Source organism: Ciconia boyciana, chromosome 8, assembly GCF_034638445.1.
Source record: "Ciconia boyciana chromosome 8, ASM3463844v1, whole genome shotgun sequence".
Lineage (NCBI taxonomy): Eukaryota > Metazoa > Chordata > Aves > Ciconiiformes > Ciconiidae > Ciconia > Ciconia boyciana.
The window spans coordinates 29,744,566-29,757,612 of NC_132941.1; the positions used below are offsets into that span (position 1 = coordinate 29,744,566).

Below are 13,047 nucleotides of genomic sequence, written 5' to 3' on the forward strand. Positions count from 1 at the left end.
AGAGCATCCTCATTGCTATAGCAACATGCCCCCCCTTTCCTTGCTCCTGATGTTGCTCTCCTGCCTCCTCCCACGTGGCAGATGCGTGTGTGCACGCACATGTGCAACACAGGGAGCGAGGAGAACAGTCTCTGTTATCCCTGGGGGAAGAGGAGTGGGTGATGAAGGAAATGTTATCCCACAGCTAGTGAAGGGCAGAGGAAACACAACTCTCTGCCTGTCCCGTCACCTCTCTCAGCAATTTGCGGGGAGGAGAAGGCACTTTGTTGCTCCCTGTGCCAGCTTTACTTATTGATGAAGTGGGAATGTGATCTCCATCTGAAGCTCTGTGTGTGCATGCAGAGCAGGCAGGGAGCACATCCCAGGGCTCGGGCAGGTGGGCTTCAGCCCAGGCTGCACCCCACGCTGCAGCTGCGTGGGGAAGGGTCCCTCCTCTGCTCCCGCCACCCCCCGGGACTACTGCAAAAACATCCTACAAAGGCAGTGATGCCCCACTAGCATGGGTGTCCCACTCCCCACCAGCCTCTCTCTGCCCTCATCTCAAAGATATTTACGTATTAGGGATGTATTTTCACCAATAGCTCCGCCGCCCACTAAAATCCGAGGCAGAATTCCCTGCTTCAATTGAAATAACAAGCAAGGAGCTTAAAAATATTTTGAAACCCCACAAAACTCCTGTGGTGTGCGGCCAGCCAGACTTATCCGCTCTTTTTGACATGATTAACCTGACAGCCTACACAGGCCTGGTTTTGCCTCATTTAGGCAGAGTTTGTGAGACGCTGCCCTTTGCCACAGCTCCATCGGCCACGGCAGGGGTGTACCAGAGTTACCGTGCCCGTCTGCAGCTGAATCACAGAGCTACCGGCTGTGATACGCCCGCTACAACCAGAAAAAGCAGAAGGATGTATGGACGGATGGAGTCTATATCATAAACATCACACCCAGGCTTTCCTGCGCTGATGTTTGTATACGAACTATGCCACCAGCCCCACGCACCTCCAGGCAACACAGGGCAGGTCTGCAACACCCCTGTGTTAATATATGTCTTTACATATATATGAGTACGCGTATAGGTTTGCACACACCCACTGCTGCTGCAAGCATAGTGCTGGCACTCTGCGCATAAACCCGAACGCATCACCTTCACTAATAGGAAGCCACTAACGAGCTATGCAGGTCATCGCACACGAATGCCAAGAAAACCTGCATTTTTTGCCTATGCCACATGCGTAGCAGAAAAACTATGCCAGGAATGCAAAAGAGGGCTGAAACTTTTTATGGGGACTATTTTTTCGAATCTCTCTCTGCCTGCAAAGCCAGATGTCTTTCAGCTCCTCGGCGTCTAACGTTACAGAGCTCTGAGGGAGCTGTATGAGTTTCTGCCCATAAGCCAGAATAACCATTTCTATACGATTTAATGCTCCAGACCCTAATCCTGCCCTGTGGGACGGTGACAGCCAGTGTCCCCTAAAGCTCCTGGTCCACTCCCAATAAGATGCTCTGACCCCCTGCCCTCCTGGTGCACGCAGGTGCGTGCTCACCGGCATGGCACACTGCGGTGTACGGCCATCGCATGGGGCAAACCCACCCACAGCTCCTGTACGGGGAGAAAACAGAGTTCAGTACTTTGGGGAGAAAGGTGCTGACCCTGGAGCCAGTTTTGGCGGGGGATAAGGAGAAGGAGCATTCCCATGCCTGCAAGGTGGTCACGGAGAAGATGGAGCCAGGTTCCTCAGGTGGTGGCAGGGCGAAAGCTGGGACAGGCAAGGTTCGGAGCACATATAAGGGGAAACGTTTTCCCCACGAGAACAGGCTGCCTGGAGAGGTTGTGCTGGCTCCATCCTTGGAGGCTTGCAGGATAAAGCCCTGACCACACTGGTGTGAGCCCGCTTTGGGCAGGAGGCTGGACAGGAGCCTGCGGCCCCACGGTGCCCGGGAGGGGACTCGCCTTGGCCCTGGTGGGGCACTTTCCCGGGGTGTCTGTGCGCTCCCAGCCCCCCATTTCCCCCCCCAGCGCCCAGGCGGCCCCTTCCAGCCCGGGGCGATCCCAGGGCTGGGGCCGGCGACTCCCGGTTTCCAGCCCCGACGTGTCGCGGAGGCAGCGGGCAGGCAGCGGGCAGGCAGCGGGGAGGCTGGCCCGGGGACCCTGCCCGGCTCCGCCCCGGGACCTGCGTCCAGGCGCCGGGACCGTTCCCCCCGCCGCCGCCCCGGGAGGGAGGAAGGAAGGAAGGAGGGAGGGAGGGAAGAGGGGAGGGAGGGAGGGAGGGAAGGAGGGAGGGAGGATGACAGCGCCGTGAAGAAAAGCAGGGGACCCTCTGCCCTCCCTCCTCCCGCACGGCAGGACCAGGCGAGCTCGCCCCGCGGAGCGGCCGCCGCCGGGTAGGTGCAGCGGGGGCCGAGACCGATGGGGCTGGAGCCGGAGCGCAACCAGGGGCCGGGAGCGGTGGGCAGCGGGAGCCCCGGGAGCGGAGTCCCCGGGAGCGGGAGCCTCGGGCCGCCCCGGGGCGAGGGGGGAGGATGCCGGCGGGGGTCGGGCCTTTCTCTCCCGGCGCGGAGGGGAGTTGCGGGAAGTTGGGCGTGCGAGGAGGGGCCAGCGCCCCGACCCCCGCCCCGGAGCAGCGGGAGCGGGGCCGGGCCCGGGGCGGCGGGGCGCGGGGACGCCGGGGGCTCCGCGGGCGCATCCCCCCGCGGGGGCGGCCCCGGGCTCCGCCAGCTCCTTTGTGCTCCCTCCGGCCTCGGCCGCTCCTTTGTCTCCGTGCGGGGCCCCCCGCCGCCCGCTCCCGCAGCGGGGCAGCGCCGGCGATGCCTCCCCGCCGGCGGGCAGCCGGATCCCAGCGCCCTGCCTCGGGGGAGGAAGTCTTCTCGGCACACGACCGCCCGAGCAGCTCTCTCCGCTGCTTTCTTTCGGGGGAAAAAAGAGGAAAGAAATAATAAATGAAATAAGGGCGAGCTCTCCAGCTGCAACGCTGAGCTTCCGTCCAGAGCGAAGCGCGTCTGGGTCGAGAAAAGGAGACTTTCTCACAGCCACCCAGGAGTTGCATCATCCGGCCTGTCAGCCCCTACCAGGGAGCACTGGAAAGTTGTCCTCATCCTTTCCCCTCCTGCCCCGGGGCCGCTGGGGCACCCTGGCCCTCGGCCGGCTCCCATCCACCAGGAGCCAGTGGCTTTTCTGCCGGAGCTGGGGCACCGGCACCCGAAGGGCCTCAGACGGGACCTGGCTGGCATGGGGTTACCTTGGGGGGGAAAGGGCCACCGGGGCAGAGTCCCCACTCAGCGCCTGCAGGGATTTTGGCAGCAGCTCCCAGCCATGTTTGCGGGAGCTGCCCGCACCCTGCCGCCTTTGCACCACAGGACCCGAGCCTGGCTTCAGTCCCCGGGGCAAAATGTCTCCTTTTCCACGGTCAACGATTTACAACACCACGCCAGGACAGGGATTTAACTCCGCAATTTTCCCACATCTACCAAGTTGCTTCAGTGTAGGACTCATTTTCACAACTCTGGTCTCCCTGCGCTGCCAGGACCTGGGCATAGTCTGCATTTTCCCAAGGGCAGCAGGGATTCACTATTCCCTCGGTGAACTTCTCTCGCCACCAGTCCCTCCCAGAAGTCCCCGGAAGGCTACAGACGCCTGTCTTGGGGTGAAAGGGGTGTGGAGCAGAGCACAGAGCGAGTGGTGTCCCTGGGTTTTGGGGTGGGGTTGGTGGAGGAGCTTCCAGGATAGCGTGGAGCCGTGGGGAGAAGTAACGCAGGGCGGTGGAAGGGACCGTGGGCTCTGTGCCCCAGAGAAAGGGCTCATTGAAGCAGGGACGGGTATTTGTGGTTCCCAGCGCGGACGGGGGGTGATGGCACGCACGGCGGCCAGCATTGTGCCACTGCTGCCGAGCAAACAGAGCCAGGCAGTCCTCTCGCCCATCTTGGTGGTCTGCTTTCCAGACCCCCTTGCTGCCTAGCAGGTTGGCACATTTGGTTGCGCACCTTTGCTGCAGGTGGTGCTGCAAAACCCACCCCACCAGCAGCCGTGGTTTCCAGCAAGTTGGTTTTAAGGTTATAGGCTTGTTAGCCAGCTCAGCTGGTCCCCGCTGGCTCCAGGTCCAGATCAAACCAGGGCAACGCAGCCTGGCGTGCCTGCAGATGCATGATTTTACCCCCGTACCCAGCACTGATGTCTCTTGAAAGTCCCATCACATTCACCAGGGGCTCAGGCGGCAGCAGCAGCAGCAGCAGCTCTCCTCTCTCCTGGGTCAGGAGAAAACACCTCTCTTTCGACACCAGCCAAGGTGAGGGAGCAAAGACTGCTCTGTCCTGCCCACAAAGCCTGGGCTGGTCCTGTCACCAGCCCGACACCAGCCTCTAAATCCCTTCTGGGCAGTGCTTTCTGGGACACGAGGAGCAAGGACAGTTCATCTGGGGTGTGCCTCCTCAGGGGGATAATAAATAGTGGACAGAAGACAACCTCATGCACCTGGAGTTTGAGAGCACATGCAATGAAAAACAAGTCCTTTAAGCAGTGCTTTTTTGTACCAACGCCCACTGCTGCTGCTCCTGAGCATAACCTCCCGTCTCTGCCCTCACCTCCATGCTTCAGCTCCCAGGGGTGGCTTTGCCCTGGGTGCCCAGTTAAGAGGAGAGCAGAGGACCAAGCCGAGGTGGGCTGAAGGACCGAGGGGCAGAGTTGGGAAGGGAATGAGGGGAGGAGAAACAAGCTTGGCTCTCGCCTTAACTTGAGGGATTGAACACGTGAAGGAGCAAACCCCTGGCCATGTCCCCGGGGGCAAGCTGGGGGCAGCGCCTCTGCCCTTCCCGTCCTCCCCGGGGAACACGGCTCCTGCTCACACTGGGGTTTCTCTGTGCGGCGGTGGGATGGGCTGGGGCTGCCCAGTCCCTGTCCCTGCCCGAGCCAGAAGGACTTCGCATTCCCAACTTTCTCCTCCGATGGGCAGTTTCCAGGCTTCAATTTGACGAGGCTTGGGGCTATTCTAAGCAATTTTATAAACATTGTAGGAGGTGACTTCCCCCCCCTTTTTTTAGCTTGAATACACATGTTTTTAAGCAAAAAATACCTGCCCAGGCAGCCTCCTTAGCTGCGCTGGGGGGCAAACTGAAGTGGTGCTGTGCTTGTGCCATGCCTTGGAGAAGAGCCAGAGGCAGGATGAAAATTGCTGGGAGATGAAAGCAAAGCTGAAAGCATCGGTGGCACGTTTCCCAAGGCCAGCCTCAGGAGGAAGTTGGGAGCGGAAATAGTTGATAGAGTAAATACAGAGGGAGCTCAGGGTGTTTTTTTTTTTCCCCAGGTTGTAGACAAAGAGCAGCAGGGAGAGCAGATAAGCCTGTGTGCCTTATCTCTTTGTTGTTCTGCCTCTGTGTTTTGCTGGCTCGCATTGCCGCTGTTAATCTGATGAAGCAAAGCATCGCGCAGAGGGAATTACTCGGGGGGGGGGGGGGCAGCGAGCTCAGTCGCAGGTCCCCACGGGCTCCCTTCTCCTGGGAGCTGGGCAGGGATGCATGGGGGCGGACAGGGGGGCTGGATGGACAGAGGGATCTCGGGCAGGGAGGGAGCTTGCAAGTAGGTGCTTCACCGCTGTTCCTTGTCCGGAGCTCAGTTGTTGCCTGTTGAGTCACGGGAGGAAAATGTGACTTCATCTAGTCGCACCTCCAGCTGGCTTCCCCCACCAGCCCGCAGGCGTCTTTCCTTTCCTGGATCCCACCCGGTAGGTGTTGGGGGCAGCTGAAGGAGGGAGATGAAAGCCCCCAGGCTTCATGAAAGACCCTCACTTTCCCAGCTCCCTGCCTGGGGAGGCCGAAAACCCCCGCTCCTCTCTCCTGCGGCCGGCGAAACGCCCTGCAGAAAGGTGGTGAGGGCATCCCTTCCCTCCTCCCTCACCGTGGGGCCTCGAGTCCTTGCCCTGGGGCTATGCTGCTCTTCTCACTTCACCTACAGCACCTATGGGAGCATCCATCTGACTAGCGAGCGCTGCAGCAGACTTGAATAATTTTGCATCTCCAAGTCCTTCCCTCCATCCTTCCTTCTTGCTGTGGCAGGGTTAAGTTAACTTGCTAGTAGTGGTGGATATCCACGCAAGCAGCTTTGCATGGGAACAAAACCCCTGCCACCACTCAAAAGAAAAAGCCCCTTTGCTTGCTTTGACTCAGCTGGGAAATCCGCAAAGCCTTTTATCATCTTGACAGTGGGAATTGTAGCGTCCCTGCTGAAATGAAAAGCATTTCCAGCCTGAGGGATGGGAAAAGGCAGGGAGCAGCACCAGGGGAGTTCCCCCGAGCCGCGTGTGCCGCTTTCCGGGGCGTCTCAGTGAAATGCTCATGGAAATTATTCCGCCTTGCTTTGAGAGGTGCAGAGTAAGAAGAGAGCGTTGGCCGGCCACTGCCTGCCACTGCTGGAGATGATGTTTGTCTGTCCGCCCGTCTGCTCACACTGGTGGACGCACATCCCCAGGGAGCAGGCACTGGTGGTAGCAGCATCCCGTTGGCTCTCCTTGCAGCAGCGGAGAGATGTCCCTGCGCTCTCCTGCACCTCCCGGCCCAGCGGAGCCCTGGCGGGTGGCCGGAGGGGAGCACGCGGGGTGCACAGAGCCCCTCTGTTCCCGCTCACAAAGGGATGCTTGTGGCTTGCTCGCTGCCCCGGCCAGGCTGCACCTCATGGGCCCCAGCGAGGAAGAGCGGTAGGATGCCGAGCAGCCTCGCTGGGTCACCCCACGTGTCCCCCAGCTCCGAGGCTCAGCCCTGCAAGGGCCCCCGGCGCCTGTTGCCACCACCCTGCAGGTCCCGGGCAGGACGTTTGCAGCTGGCTGTTTATTTAACAAATTATGTCTGCCCGGAGCCTGTGAATCAGGGGTTTTGCCAGTGCTGCTGGAAATGGCTCTCTGTGTCATCCCTGTGAAAAATTCCTGGTCTGTGCATCGTTTGTGGTCTGGGAACATTAGAGGGGGAAAACCCTGGCCTGGCTTTTCCCAGGGATTTTGTCTGAGCAAGTGGTTGCATGCTGTCCCCCCGCATGCATGCTCCGGACAGTGAGGGGACGGTCCCCTGCACCGGGGAGGTGAGGGCAGGGATGCAGACTGCCGCCACCGCTCCCCAGAATGCCGCAAACCCAAAAGTCCTTTGCAGTGGCAAAGCCGGAGGCTCTGCCAGGCGCTGAGAGACACGGCCGCATGCCGAGGGCTTTGCATATTTTATTTCTTCTCTGGGTTGCTCAAATACTCCGACAAGTCCTGTTGTCGCAGGGGCACCGCACAGGACCAAGGAGGGGGGCTCGGGGGGCGGCGCGGCGAAAGGCACCTGCCCTGGCTGCTGGCCTGTCCCCGAGGAGCGGCATGCTGACAAACTAAACTAACAGGGCTGTTAAACATACACACACATACGTGTGCAGGGGGATGTCGGTGCCGCTCGCTGCAGGGGGAAGGGGTGAGCCAGGGGGGGCTCGGCAGCAGCTGGGGCTCTCCGGGGCACCTGCATCCTACCAAAGCCCCGGTTTCCTGGGTGTGTAGGGGTGGGTGTCTCTTTTTAGCAGGTTTTGCTGGGAAGGAGATGGTGCAAAGCCAAGCCCCAGGAGCTGAGTGGTTTGCTCAAGCTAGGAAACTCCTGGTCCTCCCGCAGAGAGGGCTGAGGACAGGAACCAGGCGGGCTGGGATGCTGCCCTCGGCATGCGGCACGTCCCTCTCCTCCCACCCGCGCTCCCGAGGCTATCCCCCCTTCCCAGCGGGAGGAGCATACAGTGAGCAACACCAAAAAATGCACATTTTTGCCATGGACAGCGTTGAGGAAGTTTGGGTGTGACGCAATGCCTGGCAGGGCTTCCCTGCTCCACACCCTGCCGAGGGCTGTGGGTACCGCAGCTCGGCCGGGGCATCTCCCCTCCGGCAAACCCCGGGGCCCCCGAAGGACAAGGCTCTGCTGGGCTCCCCCCCTTCAGTATGGAAAGCAGGGGTGGGACAGGCTGCCGGGGTCACACTGGCAGGAGCCAAACCAAAGTTAAATAGACTTTCCCTGAGTCACCGAAAGTCTGGCCAAGAAAGCAGGATGAGCAAACAGCATCACCCGCGCAGCTGGCCAGATGCTGGGCATGCGAACCAGTGGCTAGGTAGCAGGCGCCGGCAAGCCTTACGTGTGTAAACTTGCACATGTGACACATGCCAGGGACCTGCCCCAGGGTCCCAAACGGCAGCTTTGGCCCCCAAAATCTCCACCATGTCCCACTTGGGACGTGGGTTTGGTGCAACTCGGAGCAGCTCCTGCCATCACCCTGAATTCATCAGCACTGGGAGGAGGGGGGGGGGGGGGGGGGGGGGGTGTCTTTTCTGCTGGGGGTGATGCTGAGTCTCCCGGCGGGTTTTGCATCCCGCACCGAGCAGCTGCACCATCATTTGGGTTTTTTTTCTTTTTGGAAAAAGCCCCCAGGAGCATTTTACGCCCTGAGCGGGGCTGGTGGCAGCAGCAGCATTTTCCGGCCTGCTGGTGTTCCTGGAAACCCTCTGGGTTTCATTTTCGTGGCTGAGCAGCCGCCGCTGCCATGCCACGGGAAGGCGGAAGCCGTGTGGCCCCACACCGGGGCCCTATGGCGGAGCCTGCAACCCTCCCCAAAAGTAGCTGTTTCCAGAGGCTGGGAGCCACGATGCCCCATGGATCCGGATGAGGAGCTGCTCTCGCACCCGGGGGGGCCCTTGCTGCCATCAGCAGGTTTTTGGCCGGCAGGGAGCAGGCAGCTGTCGGAGCGGCAGGGATTGGGTTTCAGGGCTGGCAGGGGTGGCTGGCAGAGGTGCGGGAAGGGGTCCTGTCGGGCAGATGTATTTCGGGAAGGAGGGGGAGCAGCCAATGGGGGCTTCGGGCAGCTGCTCCTCACAGGCGGGATGGGAGTGGTACGGAGGAGCCCCCCCCTTTTTACTGCTCTTGTCAAGACCCTGTTGGTCATCCCTTGTGGGAAGGGTCAGCCTCTGACCCCTGCCTGCTCCCCCCTGCCCGCAGAGAGCCACCACCACGCTGACCCTCCTTCTCCCCACAGGCAGGGCCGCCCCGGGCAGGGCCAGCAGGGCAGAGGATGCCAGGCAGCTAGCCCAGGACACCTCCCCGGCGGGCGGGAGGGACGTGTGTGTCCCCCCCATGGAAATCCGACACGCTTTGCCCCAGGATTTCCGGGAGCTGCTGCACTGCCTGAAGATGAGGAGCAAGTACGCCATCCTGCTGGTCTTTGTCATTGGCCTCGTCATCATTGAGAAGGAGAACAACTTCATCTCCAGGTAGGGAGCGGATACCTAAGCCACCCCACACTTTTAACCCTTTCTCTCCCCCACATCCCAAGCTCCTGTGCAGCAGGAGCCCCCCCAAAACACCCTGCCGGGACACAGGGGTGGTCCCGCTCCTCTCCAGGCTGGTCTGGGTCTCCCCTCAGGGTGTCGGACAAGCTGAAGCAGTCTCCACAGGCGCTAGCAGAGGCCAACAGCACGGAGGCCAGCCCAGCGCTGGCTGAGAATGGCTCACTGGCCTCGCTACAAGAGCTGGACGCCGCCTTCTCCCAGCTGAGGTCCCACCTGCGCAACATCACCCTGCAGCTGGCAGGTGACGGGGACCCCGGGTCGCGGCGGCATGTCCTGCTGATGGCCACCACCCGCACTGGCTCCTCCTTCGTGGGGGAGTTCTTCAACCAGCAAGGCAGCATCTTCTACCTCTTTGAGCCCCTCTGGCACATCGAGAGGATGGTGACCTTCGAGCCGGGGGGAGCCAACGCAGTGGGCTCAGCCCTGGTCTACCGGGACGTCCTCAAGCAGCTCTTCCTCTGCGACCTCTACATCTTGGAGAGCTTCATCTCACCAGCGCCCGAGGGCCACCTGACACCCTTCATGTTTCGGCGAGGCTCAAGCCGCTCGCTCTGCGAGGAGCCCGTCTGCACACCCAGCACCAAGAAGGTCTTCGAGAAGTACCACTGCAAGAACCGCCGCTGCGGCCCCCTCAACATCACCCTGGCTGCCGAGGCGTGCCGGCGCAAGCAGCACATGGCCCTGAAGACGGTGCGCATCCGGCAGCTGGAGTTCCTGCAGCCGCTGGTGGAGGACCCCCGGCTGGACATGCGCATCATCCAGCTGGTGCGGGACCCCCGCGCCGTCCTGGCGTCCCGCATGGTGGCCTTCTCCGGCAAGTATGAGACCTGGAAGAAGTGGGCGTCCGAAGGGGAGGCTCCCCTCCGCGAGGAGGAGGTGCAGCGGCTGCGGGGGAACTGTGAGAGCATCCGTCTGTCGGCCGAGCTGGGGCTGCGGCGGCCAGGCTGGCTGCGGGGTCGCTACATGCTGGTACGCTATGAGGACGTGGCGCGGGCGCCCTTGCAGAAGGCGGAGGAGATGTATCGCTTTGCCGGGCTCCCTCTCACCCCCCAGGTGAAGGAGTGGATCAGCAAAAACACGCAGGCACCTCGCGATGGCAGCGGCATCTATTCCACCCGCAAAAACTCCTCCGAGCAGTTTGAGAAGTGGCGGTTCAGTATCCCCTTCAAGCTGGCGCAGGTGGTGCAGGACGCCTGCACCCCAGCCATGCGCCTCTTTGGCTACAAGCTGGCTAGCAGCCCTGCCGCGCTGGCTAACCGCTCCTTCAGCCTGCTGGAGGAGGCACAGCCCTCCTGGATCACGTAACAGCGGGGAGCAAGGCGGCAGCGGGGAACAAGGGGCTGTGGCTGCGCTCCCAGCCGGCCCGGAGGAGACCTGGGGTCCCCACTCGCAGAGATGCTCCTTGCTGCTGCCGGGTGGAAAGCGGCAGCCCCGGGAGCCAGAGCATCCCAGCGGAGCCGACCTCGGGGTCCCGCAGAGCCTGAATTACACAATTTCTTCAGGAATGGGGAAATCGCAAGGGTGAGGGGCAGTGGGGAGTTCGGTGCTGGGGCCGCCTCCCCGTCTCGGGAGCTGCATGGAGGAAGAGAAGGGTGAGCGGGGTGATGGGGCCGAGCGCCTCTGCGTTGTCCCCACAGCTAGGATGAGGCAAGGACAAGACCCCCGCAGTGCCAGCAAGGACCTGGACCCCGACCCCAGAGGCCTTACTGGTTTAGTGCCTTCATATGCCAGCATGGACTGGGAACTGCCCCGGAGGCATGCCGGGGCAGGAGTCACCCATGGAGCACCAGCCAGCACTCAGGCTGCAATGAAATGAGGCGACTTTGTGGTTTGGTGCTCTTCAAAGTTGGTTTGTGGGGTTTGGGGTTTGGTTTTTTCCCTTTTTTTCTTTTTCTCTGTGTATTTACATACCAGGGTCACCAGGCGAATTTATTTATTTATTATGTGAAAAAGAGGGGGAGGCAGTCAAGGAGCTAAGCCCAAAAATCAGAGCAGCACAACGTACCGCAAAGAAACAGAGCGACAGCCAGAGCCAAGGCGGCAGAGGTTGGATTTTGGCCAGAGACCACCACGTGCCCCCGGGAGAGCCCCTGGGGACCAAGGGGCTATAGCCCCCCCAGACTCCCAGCGGAGCGCGGCCGGTGCCGGGGCTGCACTCGCCTCGTGTGAGAGTGACTGCGAACCTCTCTGCCTGCTGCCAGACGGTCAGACTTATTTAATTAAAAACAAAAATACAACGGCTCAGAGTCCAAACCATCTCCTGTCTCCTTGGCATTTGTGTGTGTCCCCTGTGCGGGGGGAGCCCCAGAAGTATTTGCTGGTGGGTGACCGATACCTGGGGTTCGGTAGAGGCACGGGGAGTTTTGGGGTGTTTGCCACATGCAGATGTTCACCCAGCAACAGCCTGGTGCTGAGCTGTCCCCTCCAATTCACATTTAAGGAATTAAAATGCTTATTTTTAGCCTGCTTTGCAGCACATGCCTTTACTCCCCACGTATTTTGGGTTGTGGCGGCCACCCGAGGGAGAAGCCAGGCATTTTGGGGGAGGCCCGCAGTTGTCTCCGCCTGAGGCTTGCTGGGGAGCTGCGGGAGTCCCAAGGGGTCCCCGCTGCCCCCCGGGCACAGCCGGCAGCCCCACATCGCCTCTCCCCAGCCAGAGCTGTTGGCCGAAAGCAAAAATAAATAAGTAAAACCAGGCGGCGGCTGGCCGCAGCTGGGCTGCGTTTCTGCCGGCGGAGGGCAGCCGGGAGGAACGCGCCGGGGCTGCGGTGACGAGCCGCGGTGGGCCGAGCTCACAAAAGCCGCGTTTTTGACCCAAGCGGGAGAACAGAGGCGGCATTGAGGAGCGCGGGGCCGGCCGGCGGGGAGCAGCCCCGCCGGAGCCCCGGTGCCCGCCTGCCCCGCTGGGCAGGTTTGCCGAGCGAGCGCGGCCACCGCTCGCCGGGGAGCGCCTGGCCTCAAGGTGCGGGGCCGGGGTGCTCGACGCCAGGGTGGGGAGCGGGTGCAAAAGCGGGGGTTTCTTTGCATCGAGCAGCGCGGGCGATATCCCCGTGGCGCGCAGGCGGTGGGGGGCCGTCAGCCCCCTCCCTGTCTCGCACACGGCTCCCGGCATCACAGGCGGCCCTGGGTTTGCCGAGTGAATCGGGTTTTGTTTGGAGGCTTCTCGCCAGGAAAGCGGCGGGGTTGCCGAGGTCGGCTGGATACCCCGCGGCTGTGCGCTGGGAAAAGCCCACGGAGCTCGGCCAGCACGAGGGGGAACGCAGCCGGACCCGGGGCAACAGCTACAGGCAAACGCCTCTCCTGTGCTGCTGAAAAAGTACCCATCGGGTTGCTTTTGCAAAGCAAATACACTTTAAATTAATTGTTGCTTTGCAAAACAGCATGAGGAGTAAAGAGCTGCTCAGCTGCTAGAGCCGGGAAGGGGATGTCAGAGGGGTGCCCAGCATCCCCTTCCCACCCCACCACTCACGGAGGAGCCTCAGGGCTTGGGCAAAGCAAGGTCTTGGGGGGAAGGACAGACAAATAAAGGGAAGTACAGAGCAAGCAGCGATGGAAGGGGGAACTGTGCTGAGCTAAGGCCAGAGGGGACGGCAACAACTGCCCATTCTCACCTGCGCTGCTGGCCTCCGCCCCGGCTGGCTCCAGCCTGTCATTTCTAGCTAGGCAAGAGCATTTCTTCCTGGACACCCTCCAGCTTCCCATCAAAAATGTCACAGGACAG

The 13,047-nt window shown here is 61.3% G+C and overlaps 1 protein-coding gene across 1 annotated transcript; it reads left to right on the plus strand.

The window, feature by feature from the left end:
• Positions 1-2,264: 2,264 nt before the first annotated feature.
• On the plus strand, positions 2,265-11,582 carry CHST3 (carbohydrate sulfotransferase 3). Its single transcript, XM_072870965.1, has 3 exons — positions 2,265-2,379; positions 9,014-9,248; positions 9,401-11,582. Exons 2-3 carry the CDS (start codon positions 9,112-9,114, stop codon positions 10,629-10,631), a joined length of 1,368 nt encoding a protein of 455 aa, XP_072727066.1. The 5' UTR covers positions 2,265-2,379; positions 9,014-9,111; the 3' UTR covers positions 10,632-11,582.
• Positions 11,583-13,047: the final 1,465 nt, after the last annotated feature.

Excerpts from the sequence above, each read along its gene's own strand:
- CHST3 (XM_072870965.1), top strand. The coding sequence starts at position 9,112 with ATGGAAATCCGACACGCTTTGCCCCAGGATTTCCGGGAGCTGCTGCAC. Across the intron at positions 9,249-9,400 it reads GAGAACAACTTCATCTCCAG|GGTGTCGGACAAGCTGAAGC; the intron begins GTAGGGAGCGGA and ends GTCTCCCCTCAG.